The following is a 21,428-nucleotide window of genomic DNA, read 5'->3' as shown; positions in this document are numbered from 1 at the left end:
TGTTTGACGATAGCCCTAAACATGCCCCCCCCCCCCCTATATTAGATGATGACCCTAAACATTTCCCCACTTTGACGATAGCCCTAAACATTTCCCCACTTTGATGATAGCCCTAAACATTTCCCCACTTTGATGATAGCCCTAAACATTTCCCCACTTTGATGATAGCCCTAAACATTTCCCCTCTTTGATGATAGCCCTAAACATTTCCCCTCTTTGATGATAGCCCTAAACATTTCCCCTCTTTGATGATAGCCCTAAACATTTCCCCTCTTTAATGATAGCCCTAAACATTTCCCCACTTTGATGATAGCCCTAAACATTTCCCCTCTTTGATGATAGCCCTAAACATTTCCCCTCTTTGATGATAGCCCTAAACATTTCCCCTCTTTGATGATAGCCCTAAACATTTCCCCTCTTTAATGATAGCCCTAAACATTTCCCCTCTTTAATGATAGCCCTAAACATTTCCCCTCTTTGATGATAGCCCTAAACATTTGTCCTCTTTGATGAAAGTCCTAACATTTTCCCCAATAATAACGATATCTCTTCTTATAAGTTATACTTATTTTTTTTTATTTACACTTTAAATTATAATTTTGTATTCCTTTTTTTTTTTTTAAAAAATACTTTTATTTACAATTAAAACAAGTAACATCAAGATGCGTGTATGTGCAATTGTCTGTAGTAACAAATATAAGAAGTATTGTATTCGATTTAATATTTGTTATATAGTTCTCGCTATTGTGCAATCCGCTTGCAGATTGGGCCTGTTTATTTGTTTATTTATAAATATACTTACAATAAATTTAACTAGTCATTGTAGCCTAATTTTGATTATGAGTGGATTTAAAATTCATTCATAGTTTCTTGTAGCTTTGCTTGTACGATAATTTAATTATATAAATTTTTTTTTAATTCCACCAGATGCCAAATTTCTAAAATGCTTTCTTAAGTTTTTGTTTCCTAATTGGTAAACTGCGGATGTCTTATTATCTTGATGCCTTTTCTTTAATTAGCTCGCAATTAGCCTACAAACACACGATTTAACAAGAACATTTTCTTCTGATCAGCAACCATAACTGGAATAAAAATCACATTGGTTTGTTTGTTTACCTTAGTTACGTAACGTTGCGGTTCAGAGAGATTTTTTTTAACAAGGTGAACACCTTTTCTCTGATGTAGGCCGAGGCTAATTATGGTAGATTAAATTACGCCAATTAATTTTAGTTTGGTGTTCGCTTTAGCGTGGCCCTTTTAATAAATTAGTTTAGTAGGTTAGGTTTAAACGATCGTGTACAGAAAATTATGTAGGAATGGAAGTGATTTTTTAACTTGCTAGTAAACACTCAATAGTTACGGAAAAACTATACGAGACAGCCTCAATCTGCAGAAAACAGTCCAGTTTATCCACGAATTTGGACTTGTCTAAATCCTTCAAAATAAATACCATAAAGGACTCAGAAGAAAAAGAAGAAAGAAGTTAAATAGAAACTAAACACGGAGTGTCTAAATCTTCTTGTTCTGCTGTCATCTACCTCTTTTATTCTAGACACCAAACATCTACTCCATCCCTACAACCTAGACACCAAACATCTACACCCTAGACACACCAAACATCTACTCCTACCCTGATTATAGATTTTTTTTAATAGCGCTCCCTATGTACACACTAGACACCAAACATCCACACCCTCTTTACATCCTAGACACCAAACATCCACACCATCTCTACACCCTACACACCAAACATCCACACCCTCTCTACATCCTAGACACCAAACATCCACACCATCTCTACACCTTAGACACCAAACATCCACACCCTCCCTACATCCTAGATACCAAACATCCACACCCTCTCTACATTCTAGACACCAAACATATACATCATCCCTACAAACTCGACACCAAACATCTACACCTCTATAAAAACATAAAAGACCTACTCCCTCCCTATCCCTGTACATCCTTCATACACCCAAGACACCAACAGTACGCATACATATCTCCTTAATAGGTCATACCACACCCACACACACATCTTCTTTATGCATAACTGCCTCGCTGTAAAGGTTTTTTATGGGGAAATTTGGGCAGCATCTGGTCTGAAGTACGTAATGTATTCAGACTGAAGACCTAGTTATGCTGATACTCTGCTGGTATATCCCCAACTTTGACCAGACTACAACAGAATTTTATGGAAAAACCACGATCAATACGCCAATTAAATCATAAAAAATAGCAATTTCAGAAGTTAACAAGAAAAACGCAGACACATTAAATTGAAAGTTCCGGTAAAATGTATTTTATGAATTTAAAATGCATAGAATATTGAAAACCATTTTTATTCAGACTCGTTATACATTTTTAAAACTTCCTCCATATGCCTTATTCAGTTGTTTACGCGATATTTTTTGTAGCAAGTTTTATAAAAAATAAGAACTGGACAGAACGAAAGTATTTATTGTTCGTGAACGTAGAAGCTTCCTGTGTTCAAAAGTCGTTCTCCGTCCTCTTATCTTAGTCTGACCATCGACTTACTACCTCAGTATTAGGACACTCACAATGTTCTTAAATGGGAGTAACTAACACAGAAGTGGTGTGAAAACTTGTTGCGGCTGCTGTTGTCGTTTAGTTGTTGTTTTGTTGTTATGTATACGTTTGTGTCAAACGCATATTATTTTCTGGGATAACCTACCTAACCAAGGTGATGATGTAACATTTGTCGTGACGACATGGAACGTGAGAATAGGTCAGTGAAATGTGACGAAAGGTCACTGAAATGTGACGAAATGCCAAAGAAACGTAAAGACTGCAGTAAACGATTAAAACGTCTGTAGAATTTGTGGGCAGTATTGGTTTATGCGTCATTTTTATTTAGTTTGGTTAATCTTCTTCTTCTTCGTTCTTAATTGTAGTCAGGGATCCTCTCCATCACAATTAAGGATACGTGTCAACTGGTTATGCGCCAATCAGGCCATTAACTCCGATTTCAGCCTGCTTTTCTTTTTGGATTTCTTTCCATAGCCTTTTTCCAACCAAGAACAAACTACAAGGCAGCAGTTGTTTGATTTTGGAGTGTTTGGTTAATGAAAGTTTTTGTTATTGAAAGTTTAGGTTATTGAAAGTTTTAGTTCGTGAAAGTTTCTGTTAGTGAAAATTTTAGTTAGTGAAAGTTTAGGTTATTGAAAGTTTTAGTTCGTGAAAGTTTCTGTTAGTGAAAGTTTTAGTTAGTGAAAGTTTAGGTTAGAGAAAGTTTCTGTTAGATAAATTGAATGAAGACATGAAACTTATTGGAAAGAAATGTGGAAAAAATGTCAGAGAACAGAAAAGTATGGAAGGATGTTGCGAATGGCATATGCTCTTATGAGAATTGAAATAAGCGAAGAAGAAAATTATTTATTTAGGGGATTTATAAAAATACATTCCTTTCTTTTGTGTGGATGATTGCGTTTTCTGGTGGTAGAATGACACACGTTATGCTTGCTCTACTTGACGGTCCATGGGGCAGGTGAAGTAGAGTTCATATGTTTCGGTAACCTCGGCATATGAATGAATAGTGTGCTCAGAACTATGCCCAGTCGCCTTTACTTTTCCTAACGTAAATCAGGTACCCATCAGATTTGGGTTGACTTATGGATTTTGTACTGACACGAACCCAGGATTCGAACTCGAGACGTTTGGGTTACCAGTCGATCACGTTGTCTCATTTGCTCTACTTGTGCCACAGCTAATTATATTGAGCCTAGCCATCTTCATCTTAGTTAATTAGTTTGTCAACATCTTCGAGAGAACGATATTCTGGACGAGTTTTTTCCCCCTGTGATTAGCTCCCGTTCATAAAGGACATAACGAATCGACGCTTTAATTATAATTAACGTCGTCTGCTAATGTCCGAGTGACGCAGCTGGCCTATATATCACGTGATAGAAGATGTTAACTGACTGCATCTGGGTTAGCTCAGTTCGGAGCTTAAAGGAGTTTAAGCTTGCTTTGTTTTGATCTTACTGGAGTTCTTTATAATGACTTGTTTATTAACAATAAACAAATAGGCGCCTTTGTTAACTCATTTAAAAAGCGCTCCAGTAATTGTAAAACTCGATACTCATTTTAAAGTTAAGGTTTGCTTTTAAAATTTCAAACTAAATACCAGAATCATAGTCCATTACTTAGTATCCATTTTTTTAAAAGAATTAAGGGGTCGTCCATAAATGACGTCACACTCAAAGTGTGACGATGTGTGATGAGGGGGAGTGGGGTGGTCAGAAATTGTGATGTCATATTGTTGCTTTTTTTTTTTTTTAAAAAGAGTAACGATGAAGGCTGAATTTTAGCCATTATTTTTTTTTTATTTCTGTTTTTGTAAATTGTATTATATATTAATATACACTATATTGAAACAAATCTGGAAAATTCTATAAAGAAATTGATGTTTAAAAACAAAATTAAACTGCAAATTTAGGGGTTGTAGGCTGAGATGTGACTTCATTTTAAGGTGGGGGGGGGGTCCTTCTTTTTGTGACAATGTGTGACGGTGGGGAAGGGGGAGATAAAAATCGCCTAAAAAGCTTGACCACTAAGTATATACTTCAATAACGAGGCGTTTCTTGCCGCACTGTGTCACACTAATGACCAGGATTTTCACAAAAGTGCGGCAATTTAATTTTTTTTTTTAAAGTACATCCTACCGTTTCATGTCTGACACTCCAAATATGGCATCGTTAGGGGGTAATCTTAAAGTACGTCCACTTTTTAAAAACTCTTTTCTTCCAAATTTAATTTCAGAAATTAACTTCTCAGACTAATTATCCGGTGATCTAGTTAAAAGGTTCAATGTTTATTATCGGTCTTTTTCGGGTAGAACTCAACGGAAAATTTGATTACATTTTTTGAAAATGTTGACGTGCGATTGAAGGGTTGAACACGGTGCTAATATGACGAATTTTATAGTGAGCGTCCGTGTGGGGGTAACCACACGGAATGTTGGTGAGTTTAGCATTGTGGGGATGTTTAACAACAACACCATCGATGGGTTAAACGACAGCAACACCATCGGTGGGTTTGACTTGACGCCACTCTCAGGTAGATAGTAACTTCTAGCGATAATATGCCCTCACAGTTGATATGTTTTCACATTTTAGGGGCCGTCCTTACATGACGTCACACATATGGGAAGTTGCGCCTTGGACCTGAGTGATGATCTGTGACGTGTGACGAGAGAATGTCACGTCACCATTTTGCATTATAAAAGGTAATTTTTAAAATTCAAATTTAATGTTATTTCGCATTTAAATTTTTTTTTAACTTTTCTTGAATTGTAATAAAAACTGTTCAATTAACCTAATCAATCAATATTTCATAAATAAATTTGTAAATTAATATTTTTATAAATTAATCGCATTTTTTTTAAATTGCGCCTTTAAAAAAAAGGTTTGTGTGTTGTGTCAAGGCCTAAAATGTGTCGAAAACGAGACGCCGCCAGTGGACGACACAGTAGAAAAAAATGTGTGTATAAATATACACATACACTTGACTTTAAAACCTTTCTTTTTAATTCCATTGTGTTAAAAATAAGGGCTGTGTGTGTGTGTGTATGTGTGTGTCTGTGTGTGCGATAACATATTTTTAAGTAAGTTGTAAAGTAACACCATATTAATTACAATGCGGATAGAAAATAAATTTTTCTTTGCCTCAACAATGTTGATTTCAGCAAATTTTCCCAACAAATAATAGTATTTGTCTTAAGTTAATTCTTAATGAGGGTAAACATCTTAAAACAAATTCTCTAAGGTCTGACCTGCTCCCGCCTAAATCCTGAACTACTCCCCACAATTACCTGATCTACTCCCCACAATTACCTGATCTACTCCCCACCTGACCTACTCCCCCACCTGACCTACTCCCCACCTGACCTACTCCCCACCTGACCTACTCCCCACCTGACCTACTCCCCACCTGACCTACTACCCACCTGACCTACTCCCCACCTGACCTACTCCCCACCTGACCTACTACCCATCTGACCTACTCCCCACCTGACCTACTCCCAACCTGACCTACTCCCTACCTGACCTACTCCCCACCGGACCTACTCCCCACCTGACCTACTCCCTACCTGACCTACTCCCCACCTGACCTACTCCCCACCTGACCTACTCCCCACCTGACCTACTCCCTACCCGACCTACTCCCCACCTGACCTACTCCCAACTTTTACCTGACCTACTCCCCACCTGACCTACTCCCCACCTGACCTACTCCCCACTTTTACCGGACCTACTCCCCGCCTGACCTACTCCCCATCCGACCTACTCCCCACCTGACCTACTCCCCGCCTGATCTACTCCCCACCTGATCTACTCCCCACCTGACCTACTCCCCACCTGACCTACTCCCCACCTGATCTACTCCCCACCTGATCTACTCCCCACCTGATCTACTCCCCACCTGACCTACTCTCCCACCTGATCTACTCCCCACCTGACCAACTCCCCACCTGACCTACTCTCCACTTTTACCTGACCTACTCCCCACCTGATCTACTCCCAACCTGACCTACTCCCCACCTGACCTACTCCCCACCTGACCTACTCCCCACCTGACCAACTCCCCACCTGACCTACTCCCCACCTGATCTACTCCCCACCTGACCTACTCTCCCACCTGATCTACTCCCCACCTGACCAACTCCCCACCTGACCTACTCTCCACTTTTACCTGACCTACTCCCCACCTGATCTACTCCCCACCTGACCTACTCCCCACCTGACCTACTCTCCCACCTGATCTACTCCCCACCTGACCTACTCCCCGCCTGACCTGCTCCCCACCTGACCTACTCCCCACTAAAACCTGACTTACCTGATCTACTCCCCACCTGATCTACTCCCCATCTGAGCTACTCCCCACCTGACCTAATCCCCACCTGACCTACTCCCCACTTGACCTACTCCCCACCTAACCTATTCCCCACCTGACCTACTCCCCACCTGACCTACTCCCCACCTGACCTACTCCCCACTTGACCTACTCCCCACCTGACCTACTCCCCACCTGACCTACTCCCCACCTGACCTACTCCCCACCTGACCTACTCCCCACCTGACCTACTCCCCGCCTGACCTACTCCCCACCTGACCTACTCCCCACTAAAACCTGACTTACCTGATCTACTCCCCACCTGATCTACTCCCCATCTGAGCTACTCCCCACCTGACCTACTCCCCACCTGACCTACTCCCCACTTGACCTACTCCCCACCTGACCTACTCCCCACCTGACCTACTCCCCACCTGACCTACTCCCCACCTGACCTACTCCCCACTTTAACCTGTCCTGTCCTAGTTTAAACTCCCCAATCTTGAAGACGCTGTAAACAGCCTGGCGATGTTATTGATTTTATTCCCAGTGTGCTGACTCTCCTCGTCCTGCGCGGCCTAGCCACGCGGCAGTCAACAAGTTTTCACAAAACGTAAACATTGGTCAAACTGGCACACGATGACCAGCGTCCACTTCAACTCACGCTCGTCGTCTGCCGTGAGCCGGCAGATCAGGGTGGCGTGATTCAAGCGTGTCTGTCTGATAGCAGGTCGCTGTGACCAGTCTACTGTTGCCGTCTACTGTTGGCGTCTGCTGTTTGGGGGACTATGTGTCGATGAGGCTGAGACTATGGTGTCGCTGCATCTGCTGTGTCTTCTGCTGATCGTCTGCTCGACCCAGGGGGCGGGCGTGTCCGCGCACCTGATCGACAAGAGGCCGGACTGTTTCAAGAGCTGTTCGGTGAGTGTCACGTTCATGTCACGTCAGTGTCACGCCAGTGGTCAAACGTATTGTCACACATTTTGTCACGTCAGCCATTGTATCTCTTTAAAAATTAGTATCTAGCTATTGATCAAACCTTTAGTGACGTCACTGGTTAAACGTCTACTTTCAACGTCATTTTGTCACACCCAACAATGTATTACGTAATTCGCGTGACGCGTATGACGCGACAATGTATTTTTAGAGCCACGTGAACTTAATTACGTATTCACCCCCCCCCTTTCCCCCCCCCCCTTTCCCCCCCCCCCCCCCCCCCCCCCCCCCGCCACTAAAATCTTAACTCTGATTGAATTGACATTATTGTCACAACTCACTCTACATCGATCCGTCTATTTCCAGCAGACGACATATTTCTTTAGCGCGTGGATCTATCGTCTGCTTCTCTAACCCCCAACTAGTCATAATGACCAGGAGCGTTTTCATGTGTCTATCTGTAGCTGTGTTTATCATGCTAATAAATCTTTAGGCTAATTAGTGAGTGATATTTCCGTAATGAAGACCTTCCTATATCCCTATGTAGAATATAGAGATTTTATCTAGGTAATGCTATCACCTACCTGCCTATTTTAAAACTACGTATATACAGTGCCAGATTAGGCACATTTAAAATGGATGTAGAGGTTAAGGATAAGTTAGGGATATGGTTGATGATAGTGACATTCTAGATGAATTAGGATAATTTTAATATGTATTCTTAAGGAGGGTGGGTGGTAATTGTCCGTGGTGTGTGTGGGGGGAGGGGTGTAATTGACCATGGTGATGGGGGGTGGGGGTGAGGTGGTAATTGACTATTTTGGTTGGGGGGGGGGAATTGACCGTGGTGGTGGAGAGGGGGTGATATTTGACCGTGGTAGGGGGAAGGGGGGTAATTAACCATGAGGGGGGTTGTAATGCCTGTGATCCATCATCGGTTACTCCAAACATAATTTTTTTAAATCTTTCAGCATGACGTTGAGTGTACCATAAAGATCTCTGACACAATGTGTAGTTACGGTAAGTGTGTTCTTTACACACTGACATATGGCACTGACACATGCCACACTGTTATATGACACACTGACATATGGCACACTGGTATATGACACTGACACTTAACACTGACACGTGGAACTGACACGTGGCACTGATACACTGACACATGGCACTGACACATGGCACTGATAGACTGACACATGGCACACTGGCACTTTAACTCATGACACATGGCCCACTTACTTATGACCAACTGACATTTGACACTGGCCCAAGGTAGTACTAAACAATACAGACAAACCCCACTGACATGTCAAGTGTGACACTTGACACTGATATGACAACATTAAACTAGTTTTGTCACTAGGCTTTGTCACAAATTACTGAATCACCATACAGATACAAGACTGACACTCGAAAATGACGTTTAACGCATGACAAAACATTGAGAGTGACACAACATTGTGACATTTGTCTTTGACATATGACACTAAAACATTGACAACTGAGACATAAAATCAAACTTTTTGTCATGACATATTTAACACAATGTTTAGATTCCACCCCACACCCCTTCCACCCCATACCCCCCTCCACCCCAAACCCCCTCCACGCCATACCCTCTACTCCACCCCACACACCCCTCCACCCCACACCCCCCCTCCACCCACACCCCCTTCCACCCCACACCCCTTCCACCCCACACCCCCTCCACCCCACACACCCCCTCCACCACACACCTCTCCACCCCACCCCCACCCCTCCACCCCACCCCTCCACCCCACACCCTCCTCCACCACACACCTCTCCACCCCACCCCCCACCCCTCCAGCCCATACCTTGTGACAAAAAGTAAACCAACCCACCTGTCCCCAGTTGATGTCCATGATCAGGCCAAGGGTGGGGACACCAACATCGCAGGAAGGATCTGGAACTTGACCATGAAGACGTCAACAGATGAGAAGTACCGCTATGTGGACCTGGAGTGGGGAGCACCGGATGACGGTCAGTAGCGTGAAGACTTGACCCGTGTATGTTGTTCCATAACAGACGTATGTGGACATGAGAGCCCTGTAGGACATTAGGGATGGGGGGGGGTAGATGGTTGGAAAACCTGTTTTTATATAGTGACTAAATTATCACAAAATTAAATATTTAATAACATCTATTTAATAATGAAGATCATTTTTACAAGCTTTTATTTAACTCACTTCCTCGTCAGTCGTAAGTCGTCAGTCTAGACCGAAACGCAGGAGTGAAAATTTGGACAGTTCTTCTTGACCGATACGATTCAAAGTTGGCACGTGGGTCAAGACATGAAGACAATGCAATCTGAAACTAAATTTGACTTAATTGGATGCCTAATTAATTTTTTATGAATTAATTAAAATTTTAAATATTTGTATTTAATGTATTTTCCTTAATCGTACCAATAGGCAAGTTGTTTAGAGTGAGGAAAGAGATAATGTTTAAAATAAATTTTGTTTTTGAAAGATTTTCTTTTTCTGTAAGATTTTATTTAATTAAAAAAAAAAAAAAATTCATGATTTAAGTCACTTATATACTACATTACATTGTTAAAATCAACTTAAAAAAAAAAAACCAGCAAAAGCTATTTTTTAATCTCCTTATGTCTATAATTGATGTCAGCTTTCTGTTATTGCCAGATATTTGTCATTAGTCTCTAATTGCTTCTGTCCACATGCAGTGTGTGATGACATCTGGTTGAAATCAGTGTTTCTTCCAGACTTTTTTCTCTGAGGGGGGCACTTGAAATTTTCAGGAGGGCGGTAGACTTTCTTTAGGGGGGGAGGGGGCGGACACAGTTAAAAGTATATATTTTCTATATAAATTATATAAATTTCATTTCGTTTGGGGGGGGGGGCAGTAAAAAATGTTCGGGGGACAAAGAGATGGCTGGAAGAAAATCTGGTTGAAACAATGTCTCTCTTCTCCCATCCCAGGATCTTATAACTTCACTTTCTCCCATCCCAGGATCTTATAACTTCACTTTCTCCCATCCCAGGATCTTATAACTACCTGACTTACTTTCTCCCATCCCAGGATCTTACAACTTCCTGACTGGCTTCCTCCTGAGCATCAGTACAGTCAACCTTGACAGTGACAAGTTTTTAACCCCACAGCTGGAATGCTTCAACCTTGACCTTGGCAATTGGACAGCCCCTCACCGCCAGCTACTTTCAACGCGTGTATGCTATTAATCACATATTAAGTTTTTATTAAAATCAAAATGCTAATTAGCATTAAAATCTAATTTAATAAAAATCTAACTTTTGTAAACAAAATATAATTCTAATAAGCACTTTAGTTAAATAAATTTAAATCTAACTTCTACTAAGAATTAAAATTTAATTTAATTAAAACCTAACTTTAAAATTAAAGTTGATCAATATAGAACTTTTGTTCAGCATTAAAATGAAGGTTGATTAAAACCTAACTTCCGCTGCGCATTAAAATTGTATTCAATAGAAATGTAACTTTTACTGCTGTGATTAAAATGTGCTTCTTGTGTCTGATTGATGCAGTCGTACGGTGCCCAGTTTTTCTTCAACTGTCTGCGACTGTCTCGCAACATCTCCAGGGAGGTGACGGTCATCATGCACAGCCAGCCAATCAGTGAGAAGCTACCCAAGCTGGTGCAGAAGTCATTCAAGGTTCCAAGTGGTAGGGCTTTTATACTGCTGGGGACTGTTACACCTGTATCAAGGCTTTTATACTGCTGGGGACTGGGTTACACCTGTCGCTAGGCTTTTATACTGCTGGGGACTGGGTTACACCTGTTTCTAGGCTTTTATACTGCAGGGGACTGTGTTACAGCTGTATCTAGGCTTTTATACTGCAGGGGACTGTGTTACACCTGTGTAGACCAGCTGTACACATTTGTACTGCAGGGGACTGTGTTACAGCTGTATCTAGGCTTTTATACTGCAGGGGACTGTGTTACACCTGTGTAGACCAACTGTATATGTTTTATACTGCAGGGGACTGTGTTACACCTGTATAGATTGTAGACCAGCTGTATACATTTATATCTGCTATCTCAAGTTCAGATCCTGAGCTTGATGACATTAATATATCTGTGACATTAATATATCTGTGACCACCCAGCTCTGATGGGTATCTGATCAAATATGGCAAAGTGGTGGCTGGGCTTAGTACTGACCACACTATCACTTCATGTTAGATCACAGAAAAAGGTGGACTCTACTTCACCTAAATTATGGACTTCAGGTTCTTATGTTTCCTTTAGACTGGAATCTAGAGTAGTGCCTAGCCTTTAAGGTATGATACCAATGTTAGAACTTGTTGTTTAGGGACTTCGAAGAGTGCATATCACTTAAAAAAAATTAATTCGTCTAATTATAATAGATATGTAGACCCATAGATTACTTCTTAAAACATGCTCATGATTTATTTTTCTGAGGCCTATATTTATTTTAATAAATTTTAATGTTTCCACAAAGTCTTTCATAGTACAAAATACACAGTTTATTTTCCTTATTGGAATATCTTTTCTAATATAATTAGGACTGGGAAGACTGTGCTTTTTTTCTGGCGAACTTGCTTTTGTTAAGTTGACTTTCAGTACCAAAAAACATGAGCATTTTTTAAGTATAAAATTTATTAAATGCTATTCAAAAATTCTGTCAAAAGAGGCTTTTTTGTTATAAGCCCTGTAACCTAAACCTGCCACTGTTTCCCTTTGATCTAAACCTACTATTGTTTCCCTTTGAATTAAATCTACCAAAAGTTGTTTCCCTTTGACCTAATATATTATAAAATAAAACATTTACCTTTGACCTATTCCTGCCATTTATTAATCCCATGTGACCTATTGTAAAATTTTAAGCACCTTAGAGGTAAACTTTCCATAAATTGATTACCCTTTGACCTCCTGATGAGATGTTCCTAATTTGTACACAACCTCACAGCCCTAGAGGACCAGTACACCACGTACTTCGACCACAAGCAGATTGGTCTACTGCATGTCATCATCCACAAGCACAAGAAACTGACGGACCAGTTTCAGGCAGTCTTGCATGAAAGGCAATATCCCTCCATTGTCCGCTTCAAGCAAATCTTACCACTGGTGAGGTTTTATGTTATCTAACGTCAGACTTGTCTAAAAAACATCTTGCATGAAAGGCAATATCCCTCCATTGTCCGCTTCAAGCAAATCTTACCACTGGTGAGGTTTTATGTTATCTAACGTCAGACTTGTCTAAAAAACATCTTGCATGAAAGGCAATATCCCTCCATTGTCCGCTTCAAGCAAATCTTACCACTGGTGAGGTTTTATGTTATCTAACATCAGACTTGTCTAAAAAACATCTTGCATGAAAGGCAATATCCCTCCATTGTCCGCTTCAAGCAAATCTTACCACTGATGAGGTTTTATGTTATCTAACGTCAGACTTGTCTAAAAAACATCTTGCATGAAAGGCAATATCCCTCCATTGTCCGCTTCAAGCAAATCTTACCACTGGTGAGGTTTTATGTTATCAACTTATCAACAAACACAACCACATGACATCACTGTTGTAACTTATCAACACCAGCACATGACATCACTGTTGTAACTTATCAACAAGACCTCATGACATCACTGTTGTAAATTATCAACACAACCACATGACATGTCACTGTAATTTATCAACACAAACATAAGACATCACTGTTGTAAATTATCAACACAACCACATGACATCACTGTAACTTATCAACACAAACATAAGACATCACTGTTGTAAATTATCATCACAGAAACAGAGACTTTTCTAAAAAAAAAAACTAACCTTATACTTATCTAAAAATTCACTTCTGACTTGACTTGTCTAAAATCTAACTTCAGACTTGTCTAAAAATCTAACTTCAGACTAGTCTAAAAAAACTAACTTCAGACTTGTCTAAAACCTAACTTCAGACTTGTCTAAAACCTAACTTCAGACTTGTCTAAAAAATCTACTTCAGACTTGTCTAAAAACTAACTTCAGACTAGTCTAAAAAAAACTAACTTCAGACTTGTCTAAAACCTAACTTCAGACTTGTCTAAAAAATCTACTTCAGACTAGTCTAAAAAAACTAACTTCAGACTTGTCTAAAACCTAACTTCAGACTTGTCTTAAAAACTAACTTCAGACTTGTCTAAAAAACTAACTTCAGACTTGTCTAAAAACTAACTTCAGACTTGTCTAAAAACTAACTTCAGACTTGTCTTAAAAACTAACTTCAGACTTGTCTAAAAAACTAACTTCAGACTTGTCTAAAAACTAACCAGACTTGTCTTAAAACCTAACTTCAGACTTGTCTAAAAAATCTACTTCAGACTTGTCTAAAAACTAACTTCAGACTTGTCTAAAAACTAACTTCAGACTTGTCTTAAAAACTAACTTCAGACTTGTCTAAAAAACTAACTTCAGACTTGTCTAAAAACTAACTTCAGACTTGTCTTAAAAACTAACTTCAGACTTGTCTAAAAAACTAACTTCAGACTAGTCTAAAAAAACTAACTTCAGACTTGTCTAAAAACTAACTTCAGACTAGTCTAAAAAAAACTAACTTCAGACTTGTCTAAAACCTAACTTCAGACTTGTCTAAAAAATCTACTTCAGACTAGTCTAAAAAAACTAACTTCAGACTTGTCTAAAAAACTAACTTCAGACTTGTCTAAAATCTAACTTCAGACTAGTCTAAAAAAACTAACTTCAGACTTGTCTAAAACCTAACTTCAGACTTGTCTAAAACCTAACTTCAGACTTGTCTAAAAAATCTACTTCAGACTTGTCTAAAAACTAACTTCAGACTAGTCTAAAAAAAACTAACTTCAGACTTGTCTAAAACCTAACTTCAGACTTGTCTAAAAAATCTACTTCAGACTAGTCTAAAAAAACTAACTTCAGACTTGTCTAAAACCTAACTTCAGACTTGTCTAAAACCTAACTTCAGACTTGTCTAAAAAACTAACTTCAGACTTGTCTAAAATCTAACTTCAGACTAGTCTAAAAAAACTAACTTCAGACTTGTCTAAAACCTAACTTCAGACTTGTCTAAAACCTAACTTCAGACTTGTCTAAAAAATCTACTTCAGACTTGTCTAAAAACTAACTTCAGACTTGTCTAAAAACTAACTTCAGACTTGTCTTAAAAACTAACTTCAGACTTGTCTAAAAAACTAACTTCAGACTTGTCTAAAAACTAACTTCAGACTTGTCTTAAAAACTAACTTCAGACTTGTCTAAAAAACTAACTTCAGACTTGTCTAAAAAAACTAACTTCAGACTTGTCTAAAAACTAACTTCAGACTTGTCTAAAAACTAACTTCAGACTTGTCTTAAAAACTAACTTCAGACTTGTCTTAAAAACTAACTTCAGACTTGTCTTAAAAACTAACTTCAGACTTGTCTTAAAAACTAACTTCAGACTTGTCTAAAAACTAACTTCAGACTTGTCTAAAAACTAACTTCAGACTTGTCTTAAAAACTAACTTCAGACTTGTCTAAAAAACTAACTTCAGACTTGTCTAAAAACTAACCAGACTTGTCTTAAAACCTAACTTCAGACTTGTCTAAAAAATCTACTTCAGACTTGTCTAAAAACTAACTTCAGACTTGTCTAAAAACTAACTTCAGACTTGTCTTAAAAACTAACTTCAGACTTGTCTAAAAAACTAACTTCAGACTTGTCTAAAAACTAACTTCAGACTTGTCTTAAAAACTAACTTCAGACTTGTCTAAAAAACTAACTTCAGACTAGTCTAAAAAAACTAACTTCAGACTTGTCTAAAAACTAACTTCAGACTTGTCTAAAAAACTAACTTCAGACTTGTCTAAAAAACTAACTTCAGACTTGTCTAAAAAAACTAACTTCAGACTTATCTAAAAAACTAACTTCAGACTTGTCTAAAAAAACTAACTTCAGACTTATCTAAAAAACTAACTTCAGACTTGTCTAAAAAAACTAACTTCAGACTTATCTAAAAAACTAACTTCAGACTAGTCTAAAAAAACTAACTTCAGACTTGTCTAAAAACTAACTTCAGACTTGTCTAAAAAACTAACTTCAGACTTGTCTAAAAAACTAACTTCAGACTTGTCTAAAAAAACTAACTTCAGACTTATCTAAAAAACTAACTTCAGACTTGTCCTCAGGTGTACAACAAAAGTGAAAAGCTTATGGTGGAGGAAAAAGATGACACCATCCACTTTATGATTCCAGGCTTGAAAAGTTTGACAGAATACAACCTTTATGTGAGCCCCCGTATTTCTTGCTTAAAGAATCATTTATGGAGATTAGTTCATGTTTTAATCATGCATATTCACATTTTACAAATACTTGGATATAAATTCATGATTTTTGTTGAGGTGAAATTTCTAATTTGTAGATTATAGTAACAATGAAGTAGTTTAGCTTCAGGGGGATTTTTTTTAAATGCCTATTAGATGGTACTTTGATAAAAACAATTATATTTATTGTTTATGTTTACAAAGATAAGTAACATTGATATATATTTTTCTTTTATTTCCATAGCTAATTTTTACCAACATCCAATTTTCTCTTATTTCCATAGCAAAAATTAAATTAACATAATTTTTCCATTTAATTTTGCCTAATTTCGCTATATTGACAACTAATTTTCCCCTTATTTTCATAGCTAAACTATATTGACAACTAATTTTTCCCTTATTTCCATAGCTAAGCTATATTGACAACTAATTTTCCACTTATTTCCATAGTTAAGCTATATTGACAACTAATTTTCCACTTATTTCCATAGTTAAGCTATATTGACAACTAATTTTCCCCTTATTTCCATAGCTAAGCTATATTGACAACTAATTTTCCACTTATTTCCATAGTTAAGCTATATTGACAACTAATTTTCCCCTTATTTCCATAGTTAAGCTATATTGACAACTAATTTTCCCCTTATTTCCATAGTTAAGCTATATTGACAACTAATTTTCCCCTTATTTCCATAGCTAAGCTATATTGATTCCAACCATACAATAAAGGAGCTCATGACTGTGTTGACAATAAGTAAGTTTTTTTTTTTTTTTTTTTTTTTTTTAATTTAAAAAAAAAATTTTTTACTATTTATTTTTTAAAAACATGAGCCCATTGTTAAAATCCCAAAAAGACTTACGTTATTAATTATAAAACCCATAATAATTAAATATCCCACATATTCTTTTGTTCGGAGATTGATAGAGCTTGATCAAGTCGCTAAAAACTTAAGAGTCAGAAACTGGGTTTTAAACTAAGCACAATTTTGCTTTGACTGCCATATTGGCTACATACAACAAATCTTATATGATGTGGTCATTAACAAAATATTTTACTTTTTTAAACTTATTACAGAAGACATAATTATTAGTATGTTCATAAAATTGATTGAATACTAACTTTGTGCAATGATGTACCTAAAATTGATTGAATGTTAACTTTATGCAATGATTGTCATATGATTGCAGACACACCAGAATTCAAAACAGAAAAAGAAATTGATGACAACAGATTAATTATCATCACCGGGTGCTGCTTGACCTTCACCTTCCTCGCCCTAGTGATCTGTGTCATCTGGAGGGTCAGGGTGTGGGGTAAACTCAAGCTCTGGCTAAATACCTCAGCTAAAAATAGAACTAACAACAACAAACAAGGAGAGCCTCGCAGTATGAATTTTTTTTTCATTTCACCAAAAAAAATTGTGTTTTTAAATGTTGACTTTCAATACAGCCTTGTTTTTACAATATCCTCTGTCACACCATCCCTTCAAATGTTGAGGTAAAAAAAAAAGATGAACTTGACCTAATCTACTCTTCATCATTAGATCAAATTTTAAACTAAAATAAGTACAACACCCATAGTAATTCATGAAAAAAAAAATTTATATTGAAAAACTAGGTGTAATTTTGTTAAAGAGAAAATTTTATTTCACAATTTGACAATACCACAGAAAGGATGAGCTTAAATCCTGGTGAAAACCTAAGATGAAACAAGCTGGGTAAAGTAGTGCCCAAAGGCCACACATTTGCATTCCATACATGACCTTTTTAAAACTGATGGACTTTACCTATCTGCCTTGCTAATCATTAGATCTAGATCTAGCATGCTAAAACTTACATTTCAAGAATCGATTTCAACAGACTTATAACCTGTACTTTGATATCTCCACAGTACTATAGATTTCAACAGACTTATAACCTGTACTTTGATATTCTCCACAGTACTATAGATTTCAACAGACTTATAACCTGTACTTTGATATTCTCCACAGTACTATAGATTTCAACAGACATAACCTGTACTTTGATATTCTCCACAGTACTATAGATTTCAACAGACTTATAACCTGTACTTTGATATTCTCCACAGTACTATAGATTTCAACAGACTTATAACCTGTACTTTGATATTCTCCACAGTACTATAGATTTCAACAGACTTATAACCTGTACTTTGATATCTCCACAGTACTATAGATTTCAACAGACTTATAACCTGTACTTTGATATTCTCCACAGTACTATAGATTTCAACAGACTTATAACCTGTACTTTGATATTCTCCACAGTACTATAGATTTTAACAGACTTATAACCTGTACTTTGATATTCTCCACAGTACTATAGATTTCAACAGACTTATAACCTGTACTTTGATATTCTCCACAGTACTATAGATTTCAACAGACTTATAACCTGTACTTTGATATTCTCTACAGTACTATAGATTTCAACAGACTTATAACCTGTACTTTGATATTCTCTACAGTACTATAGATTTCAACAGACTTATAACCTGTACTTTGATATTCTCCACAGTACTATAGATTTCAACAGACTTATAACCTGTACTTTGATATCTCCACAGTACTGTAGATTTCAACAGACATAACCTGTACTTTGATATTCTCCATAGTACTGTAGATTTCAACAGACTTATAACCTGTACTTTGATATTCTCCACAGTACTACCGATCTACTGCAATGAAAACGCAAACTTTGTGAAGGCAGTAGAGAGCCACGTCTCCCTGCTGTGTCGCTTTGTTGACGTCCTGTGTATCAACGAACAGTCAGCCCTCAGGTGTTTTATATGTGGCTCCAGCACCAACGACCATTCATGGGTGGACACCCAAATCAAAGACAGCGAGGTTCTAATTTATCTCTCTCCACGTCTGGGCCAGTTGCTGCGGGGGGAAATCGAAACAGCTCAGATTTCACATTTAGACACTCTGTGTATGCAGTCTATAAACTCTTTACGTGAGCACCAAGGTCTAGGTCATGGATCACTACCTCATATGGTGACGTTTGACTGTTTCCAGCAAGCGGAGCTTGACTGCGTACACGAGTTCAAGAATATCTTGTCGGTGAACCACAGCGCTGAACTGGCGGGGCCGATAAAGCTGGCATCCTTGGGCCCCGATGGCTGGCAGCTGGAGAATCTGGACATCTTGCTGTTCCGGCTCTACCGTCTCTCTCAGCTTCCTCAGAACTTTTCTCAAAGCTTCAGCGGGTGGCGCCAGTCAGATCAGGCCAGCTATGTCATCAGATATTTAGAGCAGTTCACAAAGTCCAGCTCATTAGAAAACCTGGCCACAAATGTCTTGCTTGATCAGGGAATCTCTTTTGAGACTGTTCACAATTCAAGCTTGGATATGTTCACTGAGAGGCACCCTGCCAGAGCAGCTGCCTCCCCGCCCAGTTACCCAGCTAGAGGGGCTAATTCAGGAGGTGGTTTCAGGGAAGATCCTGTGGAGGAGGAAGAACAGGAAGTGACCTCTGACATGCCTCTGATGTCTCTGTCCAGTGGCTTCATCAGCGCTCCCTACTCCCATGACGACCCACACTCTGTGGGGTACCCCGCACATCCTCAAGGTCTCAGATACCCCACACAACCTGCAGATGACCCGCACTCTGTGGGGTACCCCACACATCCTGCAGATCTCAGGTACCCAGCACAATCTGGAGATGACCCGCACTCTGTGGGGTACCCCACACATCCTGCAGATCTCAGATACCCAGCACAACCTGGAGATGCCTACCCCAGTGACCCCCACTCCAACAGATACTCACCAAAGCTCTCAGATATTTCCATTGATCAAAATCCTCTCCAAATGCCTTCAATGAAAAATTGCTCAACTGAACCAGAGACCACTAGCATTACAGGTGGCCTCTCCAACCTATCTGAAGAAGAAAACACTGACGTTGTTACACTCTACACGCCAGCTAAAACCCTGTACCAGGAGGATGCTGTTATATTTTGGCCAAGTCCTCACTACAAAAGTGACGTGTTTTCGTTAAGTAACCAGCTCACACCGTTGAGAGATAAACATCGCGATGGTTACCAAAATGGGGTCACTGAGAGCAAAAAACTCAACAAGTCTGACAGCGAGTGGACCGTCCACAATGGCCATTTATTTCACGCCCAGTCCATAATTCCACCCACTCTGTGTATAAGTAATACGACTAGCACAGACAGTGTTTACGAGCGGATAAATAAAGTTAACGAAAACGTCAATTGGAGTAATCTAAGCTTGGCCAAGTGATTATTGGATTTTTATTCCTGGAGACCCTCTAGAAAAACATTCAGCATTTAATTTAAAATGAGATGTCTTTGACCTTAATAAAATGTAATTTTACTGAATATTTAAATCAAGCCTTGAAGGTTTTTGTCAAAAGTTTTTTGCTCTACTTTAATGTCACATCACCACTTGCTCTGTTTTTTAACCCAACTCTGAATCTTTTGAATTGATGTTAGATCTGCCGTCACACCATAGCTACATCTGTCCAATCAAAATATGTTAAGTATAAAAATGTACTGTTGATAGGGTTTACAGTAAAAAATAAATTAGGTATTTTATGTCCTGATTTGAATATTACAAAAGACCAACTATTTTAACAGTTTTTTTTAAATTCAAATCAGTCAATGTAGTTGACTGCTTGGAAGAAAGTTGGCTTTAAACTGACCCATTTTCTTGGCTTTTAATTTTTAATAAGTACGAAGAAAAATATTTAATTTAATCAAAAGTTCAAATTTATAGGTAATTAACATTTTCTAGCAGATATATATAATATATATAATATATTTTGGCTATATATATATATATATATATATATATATATATATATATATATATATATATATATATATACACACATATATATATATATATATATATATATATATATATATATATATATATATATATATATATAAACAAATTATCCTGGCTACTTTATTTCTTGTACACCCATGAAATGAGGTCAGCATAAGACAACCAGATAAAATTTAAGCCACCCCACTCCATATTTTTATTTTAATCTTACAAAATAAAGCTACCTCCTATTTTATAAAACTAAGACAGCTGTAAATGTGTGTGTAGCCTATATAACAATATGATTTTGGCAATTTATGAAGCATAGGCATTCTATATAACATGTTGATTTCAGGAAAAGTAAGAAATATCTATATTTTATAAAATGCCTAGACATTCTATAAAATGATAATTAATCTTCTTCAAAACGTTCAGATTGGAAAGGTAATAATTTCTTATGAAAAGAAATAAAGAAAACCGATTCTGAAATGATTTTTAAATTTACAAAAAGAAACTA

General features: G+C 38.0%; 2 protein-coding genes across 5 annotated transcripts in view; both read left to right on the top strand.

Moving 5' to 3' along the window:
- The window catches only part of LOC131930344 (uncharacterized), a 69,271-nt gene extending 56,314 nt beyond the window's left edge, over window positions 1–12,957 (top strand). For 3 of the 4 annotated variants that reach the window (XM_059286776.1, XM_059286781.1, XM_059286779.1), the window contains 7 exons: window positions 5,145–5,254; window positions 7,412–7,782; window positions 8,769–8,817; window positions 9,673–9,801; window positions 10,861–11,006; window positions 11,343–11,481; window positions 12,750–12,957. In XM_059286776.1, coding sequence (XP_059142759.1) covers window positions 7,672–7,782; window positions 8,769–8,817; window positions 9,673–9,801; window positions 10,861–11,006; window positions 11,343–11,481; window positions 12,750–12,928 — 753 coding nt within the window. In that variant the 5' untranslated portion in view covers window positions 5,145–5,254; window positions 7,412–7,671 and the 3' untranslated portion in view covers window positions 12,929–12,957. Of the gene's footprint in view, window positions 1–5,122; window positions 5,255–7,411; window positions 7,783–8,768; window positions 8,818–9,672; window positions 9,802–10,860; window positions 11,007–11,342; window positions 11,482–12,749 lie in introns of all 4 variants that reach the window. The other variant, XM_059286780.1, reaches the window with a different exon arrangement.
- A 296-nt stretch (window positions 12,958–13,253) lies between these two features.
- LOC131930345 (uncharacterized) lies at window positions 13,254–20,599 on the top strand. Its single transcript, XM_059286782.1, has 5 exons — window positions 13,254–13,303; window positions 15,966–16,064; window positions 16,797–16,854; window positions 17,289–17,486; window positions 18,786–20,599. The coding sequence occupies exons 2-5, from the start codon at window positions 15,990–15,992 to the stop codon at window positions 20,360–20,362; spliced, it is 1,908 nt and encodes a 635-aa protein (XP_059142765.1). The 5' UTR covers window positions 13,254–13,303; window positions 15,966–15,989; the 3' UTR covers window positions 20,363–20,599.
- The last annotated feature ends 829 nt before the right edge of the window (window positions 20,600–21,428 follow it).

This window comes from Physella acuta, unplaced genomic scaffold, assembly GCF_028476545.2.
Source record: "Physella acuta isolate Inbredline_101_S28 unplaced genomic scaffold, ASM2847654v3 ptg001761l, whole genome shotgun sequence".
NCBI lineage: Eukaryota > Metazoa > Mollusca > Gastropoda > Physidae > Physella > Physella acuta.
This window is presented reverse-complemented; position numbering and strand designations above follow the sequence as displayed.

Excerpts from the sequence above, each read along its gene's own strand:
- LOC131930345 (XM_059286782.1), top strand. The coding sequence starts at position 15,990 with ATGGTGGAGGAAAAAGATGACACCATCCACTTTATGATTCCAGGCTTG. Across the intron at positions 16,065-16,796 it reads TGACAGAATACAACCTTTAT|CTAAGCTATATTGATTCCAA; the intron begins GTGAGCCCCCGT and ends TTATTTCCATAG. Across the intron at positions 16,855-17,288 it reads CATGACTGTGTTGACAATAA|ACACACCAGAATTCAAAACA; the intron begins GTAAGTTTTTTT and ends ATATGATTGCAG.